Raw genomic sequence first — 22,408 nt, 5'->3', positions numbered from 1 at the left:
TGTGGGTGTTCACCATCTATATTTGATGTACTGTCTGGCCAGTAATTAAAGTACATAACTAGCAGTGGTTTAATCTATCACAATCTTTAATACAGTCAGGGTTTTGTAACCCCTCAGTTACACATATTATACTTAATCCATTGGCATTTCGTCCCTATACACTCTACAATTAAAAGTTCAAATGCATATGATCGGTATATTAAGTTCCATCATGCATGCATGAAAGGGGGGGGGGGGGTTGTTTCTGATTAATTGATTGTCAATAACGGCATTCGTTAGTACAACAGCATACGCTGATCAGGGCGATGGCAATGAAAAAAAATGCACAACCAAGCTGAAATTTACGTTAAATGGCTCTTACCTGTGGCCGATGATATTCCAAAAAGAATATTCCAATTATTTGATTGCCATCTGCTAGATCGTATGTCCATTTGGCCCACGCCATAACCCCCCACAGCATAATGAATCCGGCATCCCGAAAGCGATTCAATGCGATCGGGTGAATATCTTGATCCACGTTACAAGAAAACTCCGCCCAGATGACTTTCAATGACGCACAGCCACATACACAGAGTCAGAAAGGAAGTGCGACATCGGCCGCATACCACCAGGTGGCGGTGTCGGACCATTGCGATCTCAGACACATTGCCACACAGGACCACAGCCTTCCAGGATGATTTATGAATGGAAATAGCGAATAAAATAAATAACGATCATAATAACGAGTATACTCGTTGTTGGTGTCCAACGATTGGCGGGCTATAACGAGTATACTCGTCGATGGCGGGGAATGAGTTAAACATACTATTGTTGCTTCGTTAGGTTAATTGTTTTCAGCGTTTTATGCATGTACTCTTGTTATTTAGTTAGGCCTATTGGACATTATCATCGACATACCTGTAAGTAGATTTTTTGTTTGTTTTTGTTTATTTATTAAGTTAATATAAAACCGTGTTTAAAACATTGTTGAGTTTGTTAAATACATGCTTTTGATTTTTTTACATCTTAGCGTTCCGACGGCCCACCCTTGTTCGATGGCATCCCGCTGTTGGCTTCGTTAGTACAGTTGGTTGTTTTCAGCATTTTATGCACGTAATCTGTTATTTAGTTAGGCCTATTGGACATAAGTCGATTTTTAGTTTTTGTTTATTAAGATAATATAAAACCATGTTTAGAATTTTTTAGAATTTATACATGCTTTAGATTTTTTTAAGTGGCGAGTGACTTATATATATTTTTTGTCACATATGCAGCTTGTCCGCTTAAAGTCGACACAATATGTTTTAATATGTCTAGGCCTCTACATTTCTATGTTTCATATGCCATGCAATGTTGCGAGAATGCAATATCTCGCTGCTGCGGAAATAAACCCTTTGATTGAGGAATCAAATACATTTGTTATTGTTTGGTAAATTGGGTATTTTTTGTTACAATTAATCGATTGATTGATCATCAACGTTATCAATGATCGAGTAAGGAACGTGCTTACAATTTGCAACCGTAGTAGCAAGCAACACAAATAATAAGAAAGACACATTCTGAACAGTCATGAACATTGACCAAAAGTGAAAAATTGCCACTTAGCTCATTCAACATGTGAAATGCCCCCCCAAGCAGCAATACCCACTGAATCACGTGTCTACCTGTGTTGATCTGCTGCGCTAAAAAAGTACAAACGGTCTCTATGGAGAAACCATGGCACTCCCCTGACTAAAAGTATAATGGAGCTGTAAAGAGAAACCATGGCACTCCCCTGACTAAAAGTATAATGGAGCTGTAAAGAGAAACCATGGCACTCCCCTGACTAAAAGTATAATGGAGCTGTAAAGAGAAACCATGGCACTCCCCTGACTAAAAGAATAACGGAAGTCTATGGAGAAACCATGGCACTCCCCTGACTAAAAGTGTAACAGAACTATATGGATAAACCATGGCACTCCCCTGACTAAAAGTGTAACAGAACTATATGGATAAACCATGGCACTCCCCTGACTAAAAGTATAATGGAGCTCTATGGAGAAACCATGGCACTCCCCTGACTAAAAGTATAACGGAACTCTATGGAGAAACCATGGCACTCCCCTGACTAAAAGTATAATGGAGCTCTATCGAGAAACCATGGCACTCCCCTGACTAAAAGCATAACAGAACTCTATGGAGAAACCATGGCACTCCCCTGACTAAAAGTATAATGGAGCTCTATGGAGAAACCATGGCAATCCCCTGACTAAAAGTATAATGGAGCTCTATGGAGCAACCATGGCACTCCCCTGACTAAAAGTAAAATGGAGCTCTATGGAGCAACCATGGCACTCTCCAGACTAAAAGTTGTTTCAAACAAAAACAGCTGGATGTCAATTTTCTAAATCATCATGGTTGTGAGTGTGAGTCTTTCACCTTTTGCATATCTAGCTTTGCCATGGATTGATTGTTTAGCTTGCTAGCATGGCTAACAAATGCAAATAATTATATTGTATTCTTCCCCGTTGTTCTGACCAGGAGTATGTTCCTTTTTGCCTCCTTGATGTGCATGCACACTGGGTCTGACGTGGACGAGAAGCCTGCCTATTGTTCCCAGGGATTTTTGCCAATTATGTGAGTGTAGACACCTGAATATGTCTAACAATAATTCAATGTGTCTAACTTTAATTCCTTGCATTCTGTGTTCGCGATGACGTTGTGTAACTTGCTGACCCCTCTTGATCCTCCATATCCTAACATTGACACTTAATAGTGGGACATGATACAGGTACCGCCAGGGGGAGCTGGTGGCGACGTTGGGCAGGGGGACACAGGTGAAGAAGGATGGGCTCAGGGCGCGGCGCCTGCGGCGGAACTTCCTCTTCATCGTTTTCCACAGAAGCAAGAGGTCGCTTGGAGCTGGAGCTCCAGACATCAAGCATGCGGAATGTAAACCCAGTTACGAGGCGGGTTAGTAATGGAATATGCGATAGCTTAGCTTCCAGTTAAGCCGGGGTTAAATTCATAATTTACCATCCCTCGCCAGCCCTATTTAACATGGAGAAGTTCCCCTTCTTTGCAAGGCTATAACTTTTTAAATTGTATTGCTCAATTGACATTACTATGGCCCATTCAACGTCCTAGATCTATTGTTCAGGGTGTAGCAATGTTATACTTTTTCATTCACATATTCATACTAAAATACGGTCTAAAGTATAAGTATGTTTTTATCGTTTTCTGCAGCTTTCTCCAGAACTTGATTTATAGCCCCAAATGCATTATATTGATGATCAAATACAGTTTGGTAGGAATCTGTGCGATATAAAAAATTTCAACTGGACGTGGTTCTAGGAGTTACTACGTATGATCTGATGTTGACCGGATGGGCGGGGGGTCGTTTATAATTCCGTGGGCAATGTTATATCATTCATCTATTCATCATTGCAAGCGATACCGGAGTCTTAAGGCGAGCACAGAAAGACTCAGAAGAAGCTTCTATCCCCAGGCCATCAGGCTGCTAAACGAACAATAAACACTATGCAACAACCATCAAATGCACACAGCACACACACCCACACGCACACACTCACTCAAACAAACAACACACTGCAGCACCCACTCTCCACACTTTAGATCACACAAACACACTTTACACTTTATATTTATTGATAAAGGATTTGCACTACAACTCGTACACCTACTGTGAATTGTACCTAAATTGCACCTCGTCCCATTTCTGCCTTGCACTATATAGTATTGTATATTAGTACACTGCACAGTATTGTATATTGTATGGTAACTACGTCTATTCTGCATCGAACATTGTACATATGTCTAAACTGAACACTGTGACCTAATTTTTTTTACTTCTAATTTTACTATGTTATTTTATTTCATACTTATCTTGTCTTGCACAGTCTCTGGAGCGTAACAGTAAGAAGCATTTTGTATAAAAGTATTCTGTACTTCTGTATGACAAATATTAAAGAAACTTGAAAGAAACGGGGCGGCTAGGTGGTGTAGTGGGCAAGGCACTCGCCACCAGTGTGGAGACGCTAGGATTCGCGTGTTCGAATCCAGCTCTCCACATTGTTTTCAGTTTAGCTGGTCGTCCGCAGTAATACACATTGGCCGTATTACGGAGAGGGAAACTGAAGGGTGGGGATCGGGCGTTGTGAACAAGCGACTCCTACAAGTCGGTTGGTGCGCCTGCGCAGTAGAATCAGGAAGTGTCGGGGGCAGCGTGAGCCTCCCACGCGTTACTCCTCGACACAGAGATCGAGCTGCGCAGGTGAAAAGATGCGACTGCTGTTACCTCAAGTACCGGAGGGGACTTGTGCTATGTATGACTTAGTCCACATTGCAGCCGGCTTGTGGGAGGCAAGAAACAGCGTTCGTGACAGGGGAGGGTTGAATTGGATGATACGAAATTGGGATGGGAGAAAATATAGAAAAATGGGAGAAAAAGTGGATAAAAAAAAAAAAAAAAAACTTGAAAGAAACTTGAACTTGATCTAGTGTGGGTGATATGATCATCAGAGCAGTTAGTATCGAAGAAATTAAAAAATAACGCTGAAACTCACCGTAGCTTCCTCTCGCCGTTGGGAGATGAGCGTGGAACAGAATTTTTTCTATTATGGGATGTTCAAATATCCGATCCATTTCCAGGTTGTATAATAGTATATACGTCCAAATCATGTTGTTTATCGAGTTATTGGTAACGGATAACTATCCGTTGTGATCAGCTCGAGTCCTGGGACTATTACCGAGTGATCGGACCCAATTGAAATGAGCACCAGCTTCCACTTCCTGTTTCTCCCCTGGGCGATCCGCCGATCGGCCACCAGATGGCGCTCTTGAACCGTTGTAGAGTTGAGAGGGACTCAACAGTACATCTCATGTCTCCGGGGGAGAAATATTTTTGAAAATGTTGATATCAAAGACGCTGTCCAGCGTCTTCGGCAGAATGAGCATGGCGGGGAAACACGTGTTTCAGCGTCAACGGCGATTAAAGTGTTAATGCTAAAGAGACATTGTGAACAAAGAACACTTTAACATGAGCAAGCACACACTCATGCTGCACACGCCCACACTTATGGCCACTAAGGAAAGGTCACTTTAAAAATAGTATAGTATAACCTGAGACTGTATAAAATAGCAATGTACAGAAAGACACAGTGCCTCATCCGTAGCTAACAGTGTATGCACTACCACAGGACCTAGCATGTCCTCCATGCTCTGTAAATAACGTATGTACAAATACCGATATGCCATACTATGTTACTGTTTATTGCACAAGGTTGTTTTATTGGATTATATTATATGTTGTTACTACTGTATTGCACATCGTTGCGGGCAAGACCACCCGCATTTCATTGTATACTTGTATGCCGTGACAAATAAAACTCTTGACTTGACTTGAAGAAGCAGACGTGCTACTGCCGAAGAGTGTGGTAGATATTGCACACGTTGCGTTTTAGTTAAAGTATAGGCGACAGGACAGGGGGTCGTCCCGACCCACAGCTTAGTTTCAGTTAGGCCTAGCACCACAGTTTAGCCCGCGTGTCGCCCCACCTCTCCAGCCCAGCAGCGGACGTCGCTGCACTGCACGCACCTCCAGCCCCTCCGAGCCGTTGCCCTCCAGCAGACACCTGCCTAACGTCTACCCAGCCCCGCCTCCTGCTATCACGGGAATTCTCGACGGCCATCTCACCACACGGACGTTCGGTGGTGAGAGCAGGCCCGCCCTTGGTTAAGTACACTCAAGCCAGTTACAGTGAGCGCTCCGAGTGCTGGAACTTTATCGGTAGTCATTCTCTTTGGGCGGAGCGGGCTCTTTAAGGGCGAAGAGAAGCAGTACTTTGAACTGACACTGGTAACAGTGATTAGGGGCGCCCGACATTTATTATTTTGGGAAAGCCGGCTATAGATAGGACTTTTGTTTTCAACGTGGGCCCACTGTCTTTTGGTTCCTTTATAAAATTCCCATTGAGTAGCTCCAGTACCCCTCTCCCTCTTCCTCCCCTCTCTCCCCACTTACGGGGGAATGAACAAGTATTTAAACCCTTAAAGGGACGGGTTCTATTACTGTGTCTTGACCAGTGTGGGAAGAACTTTAGTCATTGCCGTAGAGTGAGAGCACTAGGTGCCCAGTGTGGAACGAGCTTTGCTTCTTGTGCCTTGTGTAAATATATGTCTAAGAGATAAGTCTTCCAGTAAAAGAGAGCTAAATGGGAACACTGTCTGTTAATGTGCATTCTGCCTAACCCTTTCCTTTCCGGGTAATGCTCATTATTGTTTAACCCTTTCCCCACCCCCTGCCTATGCATCATTGGGACAGGTCTCTACTCGCCAACCAGGAAGGGTACTGCTTTGGGGAGAAAGTATATCATCCATCATTACAGTCATCGGGTGTGGGAGGGCGCAGGAAGTATTGAGGGAAGGGTGGGTGTGTGTGGGGAACTACTGTGAGTCGCCCTGGAGGGCAAGAAGGACCAGCGCACCACCCCTAGGTTAATGAATCCTAGGCCCCATCCACTCCCTCTGCTAAACCTCCACTCCAATACTCCTGGCCTACAGTCGGGGACTCAGCCGGACCCAGATCTGCTGCGTTCCAACTACCAGGTGGCAGTGTACATCCACTCCCATAAAGCAGGGATAATCCACCCTGCTACATGAGTTTTGCCCATCCCCAATAGATCAATAAATTAAGATAAATGAGCACTATTGCACAGTCAAATTGCATGTGTCCGTATGGCAAATTGCAGTACTGTATCTACAAAAAACCCTGTAAATCATCTGCCCTTTGTTCATTTGATTTTTAGTACACTTGATCTCAAGAAGGTACTGAATGAGTGGCAATTTTTCACTTTTAGTCAATGTTAGCATGGTGTTATTCACCGTAAAAAATGGGGAAATAATTATTTATATTCTCCTTCGGTTCATTACAATGTACTCAAGCATAGTAACAGACACAATATTTCTGACACAGGGAATACATTCCATGAGGTCCATAGATGTCCCTAGATACCAAGAACATGTAAATGGACCTTGTAGAAGTGGAGCAATCTTCCATTTACTTGGGTATGTACTTTTAGGCAAATCTTTTTTAAATATAGCTAGGGCTTAAGAGGTTAAAAATGGCACATTCACTATTGCACATACAGTACGTTTGTGTGTGTATGTCCCACTACCTGTGTCAGGGTGGATGCTGAACGCAGGGATGGTAGAGTCTTTGTGCATGAAGCCGTAGGTCACCCTGCCATTGGTGCCCTCGTCTGCATCCACGGCCTGGACCTGCAGGACAAACGTCCCTGCGGGCAAGTTCTCCAGAACCGACGTCTTCTCCCGGTACTGCTGGCACTGAGAGAGAGAGAGAGAGAGAGATAGAGAGAGAGGAGAGGAGAGGATGTGGGAAGAACAGAATGACATGCATAAAGGAGACACTTCAATACTGTGATCTGCAAGAGAATCACAGGCAACGGCATGTGGGTTTAAGATGTTATTTATCATGAGAGAGCGATACAGGAATAGAGGGAGATTTTATGGAGGGACCCGGCTCAAAAACAGCTTGTCTGGCTGCTCAGACCGTTTCTCAGGATTGTGTGGTCAAATCACACTTGATTGACGGCTCCCATTCAGCTCAAGTGCTATTTTATTTTTCCATTCAATCACTAAAACGTTTTGCTATAAAATACCAAATGTATCAAATGGACCTTGCTTGGTTAGAAAGCTTGAGGTATCGACCAGACGAGGAGCTGGGACCAGACGAGGAGCTGGGACCAGACGAGGAGCCGGGACCAGACGAGGAGCCGGGACCAGTCGAGGAGCCGGGACCAGTCGAGGAGCCGGGACCAGTCGAGGAGCCGGGACCAAACGAGGACGCCGGGCTGGGCGTAAAAGCCGGACCGGGCGTAGCGGCTGGGTCAGGCATGGGAGCCGGACCGGGCGTGGAAGCCGGACCGGGCGTAGCATCTGGGACTAAACTAACAGGGGCTAGGCTGGCAGTAGAGGCTGGGTTAGCTGTAAGGGCTTTACTAGCCTTTCTAGAATTGCTAGCAGTAGCAGGGGGAGCTAAGCCAGTACTAAAAGCCGGAAACCACACTGAGTCTCCTAACAGAGGAAGCCATAGGTTTAGCTGTAGGGCCTGTAGGACTAGCAGTGGCTGTCCCAGCAGGGGACACTAAGAAAGTAGCTGACAAAGCTATATTGGCTACAGGACCTGTGCTAGCAGGGAGAGCTGAGGTGCTAGCTGTAGGTGCTACGTTAGCAGGAATAGCTAAGGTGCTAGCTGCAGATGCTATACTAGCAGGGAGGACTATGCTAGTCTTCTTAGGTTTGCTAGCCTTCTGAGACTTGCTGTGCTAGCAGGCGGGGCTCTAGCAGACTGGGCTGGACTAGCTGTGAAAGCCTGGCTAGCTGCAGGGGCTAAACTAGCAGACAGGGCTGGACTAGCTGTGAAAGCCTGGCTAGCTGCAGGGCCTAAACTAGCAGACGGGGCTGGACTAGCTGTGAAAGCCTGGCTAGCTGCAGGGCCTAAACTAGCAGACAGGGCTGGACTAGCTGTGAAAGCCTGGCTAGCTGCAGGGGCTAAACTAGCAGACAGGGCTGGACTAGCTGTGAAAGCCTGGCTAGCTGCAGGGGCTAAACTAGCAGACAGGGCTGGACTAGCTGTGAAAGCCTGGTTAGCTGCAGGGGCTTTGCTAGCCTCTCTAGACTTGCTAGCTGTAGCAGAAGGAGCTAAGCTAGTGATAAAGACCAAGCCCACAGTGAGTCTCCTAACAGAAGAAACCATTGACTTAGCTGTGGGGGCAGAGGTTCTCCTAGCTGCGCTAGCTATGGTAGCTAGGCTAGCAGCTATGCTAGTAGCCTGGGCTGTGTTAGCAGTAAGGGGGCTAGCTGTACTAGCTACGGAAGCTAGGCTAGCGGCTGTGCTAACAGTCTGGGCTGTATTAGCAGAGAGGGGGCTAGCTGTACTAGCTACGGAAGCTAGGCTAGTGGCTGTGCTAACAGTCTGGGCTGCATTAGCAGTGAGGGGGCTAGCTGTACTAGCTACAGAAGCTAGGCTAGCGGCTCTGCTAACAGTCTGGGCTGTATTAGCAGAGAGGGGGCTAGCTGTACTAGCTACGGAAGCTAGGCTAGCGGCTGTGCTAACAGTCTGGGCTGTATTAGCAGAGAGGAGGCTAGCTGTACTAGCTACGGAAGCTAGGCTAGCGGCTGTGCTAACAGCCTGGGCTGTATTAGCAGAGCGGGGGCTAGCTGCACTAGCTGTGGAAGCTAGGCTAGCGGCTGCTGCGGTGGCAGTATAGGCCTTCCTTGCGGAGGACGGCGTGCTAGTAACCGGGGCTTCACCGGGGCCAAGGGACAAGAGCGCCCGAATCAGCCATCGGATAACAAGGCCGTGCGCCACCAGCTGAAAGCCTGCTCCGCGCTGCACTCACCGACAGAGGTGAGCAGCGTATACATAGTCCACCTCTCCTCCGAGGACGAGGAGAGAAAATACCCCTTGAAGAACCTCCCCATAGCGAGCAGCGCGTCGCTCGCTCTGACTGTCTTCATGGCCGCTGGGATCAGGACTGGTCACGCCATTCTGTAAGGGTTCGGTGTGAGGGTAGGTGAGGAGACGCCAAATGCTGAACACGATCAGAGACAGTAGAGGCAGAGACGACGGACTGAAAATGAATAGGCTTTTACTGAGCAGTTGCAAACAAACAGTGATACACGTTAAACCGGTAACAAACAAAAGTGAAGTGCAAAACCGGAAAATAAAACTCAGCAGTGGACCAGTGTGGGAAGAACAAAAGTGGACTGGAAATAAGGAACGGACTCACTGGGAAATACAGGAGTGAAGGTGAACAGAGTACGACCGAACACAAGTGTAGAACAACAAAACAAAGGCAATGACGCGACAGGGAAGTGAGAAACGGGCAGGAATAAATACTCCCCGTGATTACTGATGAGCGCTAGCTGGTTTAAGACCAGGCATGACCAAGACTGGTGAACACAAAGTAATAGTAAAAAGAAAACTCACATCACAAATATAAGCATGTGTAAAGGGATTATCTTACTGGAAACATATGTAAAGGTGTAATGTATGGAGTTAGTACAGGGACTACTTAACCTTAGTCTACATACGCCCCTCTGGTCATGTGTGCTTACGTTACGCACAGGTCATATAAATGTACTGCCGGGTTGGGGGTATGTCATTAAAGCCATGGGTTCAACGCTATCAACATCTCCGTGATTCTTGTATTATGTAAATAGAAAACATACACGACAAATTGGCAACGAGATTAAAAGTACCTACGTGTGGACGGCATGCTATCTGGCTACGGACCACACGTGAGAAGAATAACAAGGTTCACGTGAGTCGGGTGGAAAAGTGCACAAAGCTAGTAGTTTGACAGGAGTGATCTTGGACTGAAGGAAAAAAATATGTTGTTGATTGGCACTTTGGCTGCATTTGATAGCAGTATTGAAGACTGGACATGTTATGTTGAAAGAGTGGAGCTTTATTGCCAGGCGAATCTTATCGGCGATGAACAAAAAGCTGTCGTTCTGTTGAGTGTGATGGGCGCAAAGACTTACGGACTGCTGCACAATTTGCTAGCACCTGTGAAGCCCACAGAGATGACATTCAAAGAAATTCAGGATACTCTTCAAAACCACTTGAGCCCCAAACCATTGGTAATTGCAGAGAGATTCAAATTTCACAAGCGAAATCAGGACAAAGGGGAAAGCATATCTGAATATGTTGCAGAGCTACGCAGATTGTCAGAACACTGTGATTTCAGACTAGGCCTAAATGATGCGTTGAGGGACAGACTAGTTTGTGGTATGCATAATGAAGCCACACAAAATAAACTACTGTCAGAGAAAGACCTTGATTATAAAAAGGCGCTCAACATAGCAATATCTATGGAAACTGCAGCAAGGGGAGCATCAGAAATACAACAAAAAGGGATAGAGTGTGAAACCAATAAAATGTCACTGAAACCAGGAAAGCAATGTTATCGTTGTGGCAAGACATCACACGATCCAGATGAATGTTGGTTCAAAGACAGAGTGTAGAAAATGTCAAAAGCAAGGTCACATTGAGAGAGTGTGCAAATCAGGAAAAAACAGTACTCTGACAAAACGCAAAGTAGCAGGAAAGCAGCACCCAAAGGGAAATACAAAAAGCTGCATAAAGTGACTGAAAAGAGTTCAGATGAACCAGAAAGTGATTCAGAGAGCAGTGACTTATGATGTCTAGAGCTGCATCGCATGAAAGAGACAAATGCACGTAAAATGATATGGATCACTCCAGAAGTGGCAGGAGCGAGACTCAAAATGAAGTTGGACACAGGCTCCGCCTTATCAGTGATTTCTGAGAATGACTACAAAAGACTGTATCCACAGATAGCTCTGAAAATTACAAAGGTGTTGCTGAAGACTTGCACCGGAGAAAGTGTGGCTCCAAAAGGGAAAATGCGGGTCACAGTGAAATACAAAGACAAAACTAAGGAGCTGGACATGTATGTTATACCAAATGGGGGTCCTCCGCTGTTTGGCCGTGAGTGGCTCAGAAAATGTTTACTGGACTGGCATGCTGTTAAATCTTTGTGTGTGTCAGCAGGAGATGAGAAGAACGCCACGTCTGGGAGACTGTCAAAGATACTCGCAGAGGCACATGAAGTGTTCGGAAAGGAACTGGGAACACTAAAAGGTATAAAGGCAAAGATTGAGATAGAGGACAATGCAAGCCCGAAATTTCATAAAACCCGGCCCATGCCTTATGCAATCCGCCCGCAGTAGAAGCGGAGTTGAAAAGCTTAGAACAGACAGGAGTGCTGTCCAAGGTGGAGTGGAGTGAATGGGCAACGGCCATAGTCCCAGTAATGAAGAAAAACACAGACACAACGCCAGAAAGTCAAAGTAAAGTGCGCTTTTGTGGAGACTTTAAAGTAACTGTAAATGCAGTGCTCCACACCGTACAGTATCCTCTGCCCTGTATAGAGGACATCTTCGCCTCCCTGTCAGGATGGGAACATTTCACAAATTTACCTGGCTCAAGCTTACCTTCAGATGGAGGTTGAAGATTCATCAAAGCCATATCTGACTATCAACACACACAAAGGCCTTTACCAATACAACTGCCTTGTGTTTGGTATAGCTTCAGCCTCAGCTATCTGGCAGAGGACAATGGACCAGGTACTACAAGGAGTCCCAGGTACACAGTGTTACCTTGACGACATTCTTGTCACCGGCAAGGATGAACAGGAGCATCTATCAAACCTGGAACTGTAAGGTTTGGTTCTTTCCCCACCACGGGCTTCTTGAAGTACTGTGATGATTGGTCCGCTGCTCACCCACTCGCTCTGTTCCTTTAAGTTTTCTGTTAATCATTGCATTCCCCTATTCACACGCTTCTTCCCATAGACGTCGTTGATTGGTGCTCCCCCAACCACACGCTTGTCAATCACATCCCTCAGCTGTCACTGCTTGTCAATTAAGCATTCCCTGATTATTTATACCCCGTTTTCCCCATTCAAGTTTTGTTGGATCGTTTTGATATTTCAGTTGCATTCGCCGTTCCTGCTGCCTGCTGTTGTTTCCCTTTGCTTTGCCTCCAGGATATTCAAGAAGCATTCCTCTTGGACACCCTTTCCCCGAGGCGACGCGCCCGCTCCATTCTGTTCCAACGCTCTTTACGCACAACGCCTGGGTGAGTTTTTTATGACTGTCTTTGATCCAATTCCGTTTTTCGTGTGTTATATAACACTGAAGATTTCCAGCTTTTTATCAGACAGTCACTCACCCAGCGTTTAGCCTTTTTTGGATTGTTTCATTGGGATAATATTTTGGCCTAACATCTCCCACTGTGTGTTTACACACCGAAGATATTATCACATTGGATTTGTATTTTGGGACTTCGCTCACAGTGTTTATTTTTGCACCGAAGATATCTATCACTTGGGATTGTGTTTGGAACGTTACTCACAGTGTGTATTTACACCGAAGATTCAGTCACTTGGATAACTCTGTTTTCGGGTACAAGTCACCTCTCCTGTTCACCTGCTCTGTTCCACCTGCACTCTGAGTTAACTCGCTCCCTCTCTCTCTCTCGGTCCCGCAACCACCTCGGAGATTCTGCCGAGAGAAGTCTGCAGAGCGGCTCTGACGTCAGCGTCTGCTTCCCCTGACTACCATCCCGGGAGAAGCTGCAGAGCAGCAACATTCAGCCTTGCTTGTATTCCAGTCTTTGTTGAACTCTTCCAAGTCTGTGCTGTTTATTTAGTCTTAATAAACAAGCCCTTGTTTTTGGCAACTCTGAATCCTACTCTCTTGTGTCGTTGCGTTTGGGGTCGGTGTCAAACCATAACATTACGATCCAACCAATGACGACCCCAGCCGACACAGAGAGAGTCGTCACCTTGGGCATCAAGGGGGTGGTAAGGCGTGCCCTACGCTTCCATCACGCTCCAGGCAATGTACCGGTTAATCGTCTCTTCGTCCCCGACTCAGTCCGGTCCCGGGTCCTCCAGTGGGGCCATACCAGCCGGTTCGCCTGCCACCCGGGCGTTCCTCGCACGTTCTCCTTCCTGGCTCGTCGATTCTGGTGGCCCACCATGAGGAACGACGTCAAGAGGTTCGTACTGGCCTGCGCGGTCTGCGCCCGCAAGAGAGTCAGCACAGCCGTGGCAGTCCAGAGAGAGTCAACCAAGGAACACAGCCTACAGCTTGATGCGGCTGCAGCTGCTGTACTGGAACTCCGAGAGCAGGTCCTGCTTATTCAGGGGTCCCTGGGGGCTCTGGCTAGCCAGCAGGCAGGTATTCTCCTCCACTTACAAGCGCTGAGTGAGACCATTAACACCTTGCTTGTAACCCCACTTCCTTCAGGAGCCTCGGCCGGAGCATCACCCGCAGCCCTGGCAGGCCCCGCGCTTCCCGACCCCGCACCTCGGGAACCCCGTCTCTCCGAACCACGGCTGTTCGACGGCAATCCCGACGAGTGTGCCACATTCATCATGCAATGTGAGTTAGTTTTCCGTCATCAACCCAGTTGATTCACTTCAAGAGGAGCCCAAGTGGCCTATATGACAAACTTGCTCTCAGGCCGGGCAGCCCAGTGGGTCACTTCCTCCTGGGCAATGGATGCAGATTTTTGTTTCTCCTATCCAGACTTCGTGGCTGAGCTCCGCAGGGTGTTCCACCATCCAGCCCGTGGTCTGGACCCTGGAGCCCGGTTGGGTACCTTCCGACAGGGGAGCGGCGGGGTAACAGACTACGTCCTGGAGTTTCGACTGGCGGCGGTGGAGAGTGGTTGGAACGACCCAGCACTTCGCCTAACCTTCATGAGTGGGCTCAGTGACGCAGTCAGGGACCAGCTCGCGACCCGGGAGGAACCTGATTCCCTCGAGGACCTGTTCAGCCTCGCCATTCGCATCGACGGCCGCCTCTACAGTGCTGACCGCCCTGCCCCCTCCGTGACTGGTGGGGTTGTTCCCTCCCGAGCCGTGACCGAGGAGGAACCCATGCAGCTGGGACGCAACCGCCTTAGCCCGGCCGAACAGGAGTCCAGGCTCTTCTCCGGCCGTTGCCTCTACTGTGGCCGGGGTGGACACCGTGTCTCCAATTGCCGTGCCCGGCCAAGAGGACCAGGCTCGCCGGGACCCCGGGAGATCCTGGTGAGCCGTCTTTCCTGTTCCCCCACCCGTGCACCACCCAACCGTCTGGCGGATGTCACCCTAGCCTGGGCGGACCAGCGGGCGACGGTGGGTGCACTCATGGACTCTGGTGCTGATGGGAGTTTCATGGACGTTGGGTTTGCCACCCGGGCCAACATTCCACTTGAGGACCTCGAGAGGCCCTTGGAGGTCTTCGCAATGGATCATCGCCGCCTGGCTGACGTCACTCAACGCACCTGTCCAGTCCTTCTCACCGTTGCTGGTGACCACGTTGAGAGGCTCCAGTTTTTCGTCACCAGCTCTCCTCTTGTCCCTGTGGTCCTGGGCAGGCCCTGGCTCGCGCTGCACGAGCCCCACATCGCCTGGTCCTCCGGTACCATCAAGGGGTGGAGCTCCTCCTGTCGTGCCCGGTGTCTTCAGGTGCCGTCCAGCCCCCTCGCCGGGTCCCCTTCCCCGTCTCCGGCCTCCCTTGCCGGTCCTCTGTCCCCGTGCCCGGCCTCCGCTGTCGGGCCCCAGTCCCCGTCTCCGGCCTCCCTCGCCGGTTCTCTGTCCCTGTGCCCGGCCTCCGCTGTCGGGCCCCAGTCCCCGTGCCCGGCCTCCGCTGTCGGGCCCCAGTCCCCGTGCCCGGCCTCCGCTGTCGGTTCCCAGTCCCCGTCTCCGGCCTCCCTCGCCGGTCCTCTGTCCACGTCTCCGGTCCCCCTCTCCGGGCCTCTGTCTTTGTCCCCCTCTCCGGTGCCCCTGATCGCCGGCTTCCTTCGGTCCCGTCCGGGCAGGCCGGGGCCGAGTGGGTCGCCGGGTGGCTCCCGTGGAGGGGGGGGTACTGTAAGGTTTGGTTCTTTCCCCACCACAGGCTTCTTGAAGTACTGTGATGATTGGTCCGCTGCTCACCCACTCGCTCTGTTCCTTTAAGTTTTCTGTTAATCATTGCATTCCCCTATTCACAGGCTTCTTCCCATAGACGTCGTTGATTGGTGCTCCCCCAACCACACGCTTGTCAATCACATCCCTCAGCTGTCACTGCTTGTCAATTAAGCATTCCCTGATTATTTATACCCCGTTTCCCGTTTCAAGTTTTGTTGGATCGTTTTGATATTTCAGTTGCATTCGCCGTTCCTGCTGCCTGCTGTTGTTTCCCTTTGCTTTGCCTCCAGGATATTCAAGAAGCATTCCTCTTGGACACCCTTTCCCCGAGGCGACGCGCCCGCTCCATTCTGTTCCAACGCTCTTTACGCACAACGCCTGGGTGAGTTTTTTATGACTGTCTTTGATCCAATTCCGTTTTTCGTGTGTTATATAACACTGAAGATTTCCAGCTTTTTATCAGACAGTCACTCACCCAGCGTTTAGCCTTTTTTGGATTGTTTCATTGGGATAATATTTTGGCCTAACATCTCCCACTGTGTGTTTACACACCGAAGATATTATCACATTGGATTTGTATTTTGGGACTTCGCTCAGTGTTTATTTTTGCACCGAAGATATCTATCACTTGGGATTGTGTTTGGAACGTTACTCACAGTGTGTATTTACACCGAAGATTCAGTCACTTGGATAACTCTGTTTTCGGGTACAAGTCACCTCTCCTGTTCACCTGCTCTGTTCCACCTGCACTCTGAGTTAACTCGCTCCCTCTCTCTCTCTCGGTCCCGCAACCACCTCGGAGATTCTGCCGAGAGAAGTCTGCAGAGCGGCTCTGACGTCAGCGTCTGCTTCCCCTGACTACCATCCCGGGAGAAGCTGCAGAGCAGCAACATTCAGCCTTGCTTGTATTCCAGTCTTTGTTGAACTCTTCCAAGTCTGTGCTGTTTATTTAGTCTTAATAAACAAGCCCTTGTTTTTGGCAACTCTGAATCCTACTCTCTTGTGTCGTTGCGTTTGGGGTCGGTGTCAAACCATAACAGGAACAGGTGCTCACAAGGCTGCGGGAATATGGACTTCGAGCTAACCAACCAAAATGTGAGTTTTTCAAAAAGGAAATATCCTACTGCGGACATGTGATCAACAAGAACGGCCTACACAAATCTCAGGACAAGATTGAAGCTGTGTTTAAAGCACCACCACCAGAGAATGTGTCTCAGCTCCGTTTTTACCTTGGACTTGTAAACTACTACCACAAGTTTTTACCCAATCTATCAACTGTGCTGCACCCTTTGAACACGCTGATGCAGGCAGGAACACACTGTAAGTGGACTGACAGCTGCAAGAAGGCTTTTCAGGAGTCTAAGAGTCTCATCACGTCAGAACAGGTGCTCGCTCACTTCAATCCGTCTTCACCCATTAAATTAGCATGTGATGCCTCACCTTATGGCATTGGAGCGGTGTTGTCACATACATTTCCAGATGGCTCCGGATAGCCTTCGCCTCAAGATCATTGACTAAAGCTGAGCGCAACTACGCTCAAATTGACCGAGAGGCCCTCAGTCTCATATGGGGGTCAAGAAGTTTAACCACTACCTGTATGGTCAAAGGTTCACGCTTCTGACAGACCATCAGCCTCTCATATCTATCTTCAATCCCCGGAAAGGCGTTCCGATAATGACGGCGTAGCGGCTACAGCGGTGGTCACTCTTCCTGGGGGCACATCAGTGTGACATCGACTTCAAGGGGACGAAACAGCATGGGAATGCTGACGGACTGTCACGTCTACCCCTGCAAACCGCAGAGACAGCCGCAGCTGTAGACCCAGCAGAGGTGTTTCACACCACAATCGTCAACCAGCTGCCAGTGACCAACGCTCTCATCCAAAGAGAGACACGCAATGACCCCACACTGTCACAGATATATGACATCACTGTGAAGGGGTGGCCACGACACGGTAACTCAATATATCCAGCATTCTCAGCGAGGAGAGAGCAACTGTCAGTGTGCCAGGGAACGCTGATGTGTGGTTCACGAGTAGTGATTCCGTCCAAGCTGCACACCAGAGTGTTGGAAGCATTACATGAAGGACACCTGGGAACCGTAAAGATGAAGAGCCTGGGCCGCAGTTATATGTGGTGGCCAGGAATCGATAAGCAAATCGAGGACATGGCAACGAGCTGCCCCGGATGTCAGAAGATGCAGAATGCACCACCACAGGCTGCTCTACATCCATGGGAATGGCCATCATCACCGTGGCAGCGAGTACACCTTGATTTCGCAGGACCATTCAAAGACTCAATGTTCTTGATCGCTGTAGATGCACATTCAAAATGGCCGGACGTGATAAAAATGAAGTCAACTACATCTGAGAAGACCATTTCTGTGCTGAGGACTGTGTTCGCCAGGAATGGTTTAGCACAGATTAACAGATATGCACAGATAATGGACGCCAGTTAGTTTCGGATGAATTCCAGATGTTTGTAAAGAAAATGGAATCAAGCACTTCACATCTGCACCATACCATCCAGCCACGAATGGCTTAGCAGAAAGATTTGTGCAGACATTCAAGAAAGCAATCAAAGCGATGGATAATGAAGATCTACCGATCCAGCACAATATCGACAAATTTCTCTTTGCATATCGCAATGCCACACACGCCACTACCAACCAGACGCCAGCTATGCTGTTTCTCAAAAGAAACCTAAGATCTCACATGGACCATCTCAAACCAGATGTGCGACGTGATGTGGAGGACAAACAGTTCAAACATCTTAACGACAAACCAACAAGGAGCTTCAAATTAGGACAGACGGTTCTCGCTCGTGATTATCGGAAGGACAAGTGGAACACCGGAACAATCACTTCACGTGATGGACCACTGATGTATACTGTGGACATGGGAGATGATTTATGGAGACGTCATGTTGACCAAATCCTGGACACTCAGGTACAGAACAGTGTGTCACCTGGCCTGGACTCACCTGAGTAGGAAATAGACAATCCAGTTTGCTCAGACAATCCAGTTTACTCAGCACCACCCACCGCAGCTCCATCCGAAACTGAGAGCTCTAGTGCTGCTGATACCTCACCACCTGCGATGTCTCCACAGCCTGGTTCCCCGCTCTCAAGCGAGCCAGTGAGGAGCTACCCAGAGAGGCAGCGTAAACCGCCTCAGAGACTTGATCTGTAGCCTAAAGGCCATGTTGTTGTGTATTCAGACATGTTTGAAAACATAATATCATAGTTATTGTTTATTTTTTGTTATTATATATAGGCCTACCGTTAAGCTAAAGGGGGAGGATGTGTAATGTATGGAGTTAGTACAGGGACTACTTAACGTTAGTCTACATACGCCCCTCTGGTCATGCATGCTTACGTTACACACAGGTCATATAAATGTACTGCCGGGTTGGGGTTACGTCATTAAAGCCATGGGTTCAACGCTATCAACATCTCAGTGCGTCTTGTATTATGTAGTTGTGTAAATAGACAACATACACGACAAAAGGGTATATCACCACACTAGAAAAATATATGTAAGGAGATAATATCCACACTGGAAACATATGTGTAAAGGGAATATCACCACACTAGAAAAATATATGTAAGGAGATATCTCCACACTGGAAACATATATGTAAAGGGATAACCCTTAAAGGAAACATGTGTAAAGAGGACCCTTAAACACAAGCTAGACCGGGGAAACACAACACGAACAGAGGCAGCATAGCATTAATAATAGTATTCAAACTTAGGCCTAAATGCCTGAGAAGGTTCAATATCTGGAGCTGCTGCGTTTGGCCACCAGAGGGCGGCAGAAAACCACTGTTCACATTGTTCAGGAAGGAACCCCGGCTGGAACCATGACAGATGTATCATGTGTTTAGAAACAAATATATGAATCTGACTACAGTACACTATGGCTACGTTCAGACTGTAGACAAAAAATGTGGCCCAAATCTGATGTTTTTGCTATGTGACTCAGATCAGTCAGACGGTGAACAGGACAAATCATATGGAATCACATGGTATCTGATTTAGGACTAAATATGAAAGTGGCCCAAATCAGAATAGAAAAGATCAGATTCTATTTGATTTGTTGTTCACACAAAAATCTGATCTGAGTCACAAAGAAAAGAGTGCAAGTACAAACAAAGCTGAGTTCAAACAAACAAATCAAATAATAAAATAAAAAAGGGGGGGGAAGTAGCTCAAGCTCACATCTCTCAAGAACTCTTTATTTGTTGTGCAGAAACACACACACATGTAAGATGGGCAACACACAGGAACACACACATGCATTGGGTCGCCGATGAAATGCCTCTCTGCGCTCGACCCATCATGCCGTCCTTCCCCCCCCAAGGGCAGCCGCTGGCCATGCCTGGGGACCAATCCAAGTGCTCGTCTTCGTCTGCGATCCGTTCAGCATGTTTTTCCATTGGGTTTATCTCTTTTTTAGGGCGAACCGAGGACCTTCTTGCCTAGAGGCGAGTGTTAACCACTACACCACCATGCTGCCTCCTCTGCACATATCAGGGTCTGTACGTGGGTGATAAATGGTCTCCAAGTTTTACTGTAGGTAAAATTGTCTGTAAGTAAAGGTACATTTGCAGTTTATGTTGTTAACGATATATAACCTAGTTATAAGAGTACTGGCTGAGCGTCCTGCTCTTCGCCATCGAGATGTACCTCATCTCCAGTACCTACTGTACTTTATTAAACGAATAAACAAATGCACCCAGCATCTGACCAGGCCCCGCCCTAGTGATGTAATATAAAGCACTAGGCGTGGTCGCCACTCGCCCTTCCTCGGAAAACAGTTTATATCAGAAAAGTTTCCCAAGGGACCTCAGGGCGCACTAAGAGCAGGACGCTCAGCCAGTACTCATATAACTAGGTTATATACATAACCTATCGTTATATAGTCGTACTGGCGAATCGCGTTCTGCTCTTCGCCATCGAGATATGGGGACAGAGCAGACGTGAGGACCGACAAATGCACCCCATGAGGACCCGAAAGCCCACATCAGGGGGAGGGGAGTCCCGTCACACCTCCTTCCTAGTGAAGAGGGAGCGGCAGTCAACTCCACCCAAGTGCGAAAAAGAGGGAACTAGAACCTCTTGAACGAACAGCACAGGCGGAACCACGTGCGACACAACACATTGTGGCCCACACCCACACACACCTGCTACCCTACCGAAGGACGGGAAGCAGGAGAGGCCACAGACCTCAGAACCGCCTGGGAGACAGAACCCCCGGTCATGTCCATGAGGTAAAACCTTACGATGGGACCCGGTGAGGACCATGAAGCCGCAGCACAGATGTCCTCCACCGAGGCCCCTCCTAACAGGGCGGCAGAGGCCGACACCCCACGAGTGGAGTGCGCCCTGACACCCCCAGGGAGGGCCAGCCCAGCCAACGTGTAGCAAAGGGCAATGCCCTCGCACAACCAATGGGACAGGCGCTGTTCCGACAGTGCCTTACCAGCGCAAGAGCCACCGTAACAGATAAAAAGCTGATCGGTAGCCCTGAGGCCCTGAGTACGGCTGAGGTAAATCCCCAAAGCCCGGACCGGACATGACAGGTGAAGGCTTGCCTCTAACTCACTAGCGTGAGGAGGCGAATGAAACGCCTGAACCATAATATCCCTGGAGCGGAAAGAACTCCGGATATTTTTCGGCACGAATGCTGGATTAGGCCTCAGAGTGGCACCGCTATCGAAACGAATAGACAGACACTAAGGCCGCACAGAGAGAGCACAGAGATCACCCACGCGCTTAGCGGAGGTGATGGCCAGCAAGAACGCAGTCTTGAACGACAGCTGTTCCAAAGGCGCTTGCTCAAGAGGCTCAAACGGGGCCTTGGACAACCGACGAGGACCAATTGAAGATCCCAACTCGGAGCCAGAGAGCGTGTCACTGGCTTAAGGCGCCGAGCGCCAAGCAGGAAACGCTTCACAAGAGGGTGGCTGAACAACACAACGCCCTCAAACCCCTCATGATAAGAGGATATAGCTGCAGCATATACCCTCACCGTCGAAGCCAACAGTCTATCAAGGAGAGACTGAAGGAAAGTAAGGACAGCATCCAGGGGGCAGGACACTGGGCCCCGGCCCCCCACCTTTCACCACTCTTGGAACATACGCCACCTACCCGCGTAAAGCGCGATAGTGGAGGGAGCATGCGCATTCTGGATGGTGTCAACCACAGAAGGGTCCATCCTCTCCAGACTCATCCTCTCAAGTTTCTTTAATAGTTGTCATACAGAAGTACAGAATACTTTCATACAAAATGCTTCTTACTGTTACGCTCCAGAGACTGTGCTAGACAAGATAGTATCAAATAACATAGTATAGCATGTAATTTAGAAGAAGAAAATGAGGTCACAGTGTTTGGTATAGACATATGTACAATGTTCTGAGTTTCCATATAATATACAATACTATGCAGTGTACTAATGTACAGTACTATATAGTGCAAATCAGAAATGGGATGAGGTACAATTTAGGTACAATTTACAGTAAGGTGTACGAGTTGTAGTGCAATCCTTCATCAATAAATATAAAGTGTGGGGAGTGGGTGCTACAGTGTGTTTGTTTAAAGTGGGTGTGTGCTATAAAGTGTGTGGAGTGGGTGCTACAGTGTGTTTGTTTAAAGTGAGTGTGTGCGTGTGGATGTGTGTGCTATGTGCGTTTGGTGGTTGTTGTTGTGTAGTGTTCATTGTTCGTTTAGCAGCCTGATGGCCTGGGGATAGAAGCTTCTTCTGAGTCTTTCTGTGCTCGCCTTGAGACTCCGGTAACGCTTGCCTGACCGCAGCAGTTCAAAGAGGCAGTTGTTCGGGTGACTGGAGTCTTTAATGATTCTCTTAGCCTTGCCCTTGCAACGCTTGTTGTAAATGTTCTGGAGGGTGGGGAGCC

The 22,408-nt window shown here is 48.1% G+C and overlaps 1 protein-coding gene across 1 annotated transcript in view; it reads right to left on the bottom strand.

The window, feature by feature from the left end:
• Positions 1-22,408, bottom strand: part of LOC311223493 (neural-cadherin) — a gene marked incomplete at both ends in the record, with an annotated part of 1,556,546 nt that overhangs the window by 672,499 nt on the left and 861,639 nt on the right. The window contains 1 exon segment of the mRNA XM_084308277.1: positions 7,155-7,323. Coding sequence (XP_084164403.1) covers positions 7,155-7,323 — 169 coding nt within the window.

The sequence above is a fragment of the Notolepis coatsorum genome (assembly GCF_963971535.1).
Source record: "Notolepis coatsorum genome assembly, chromosome: 2".
NCBI lineage: Eukaryota > Metazoa > Chordata > Actinopteri > Aulopiformes > Paralepididae > Notolepis > Notolepis coatsorum.
Note: the sequence above shows the minus strand (reverse complement) of the source record. Positions and strands in the feature narration are given on the sequence as shown.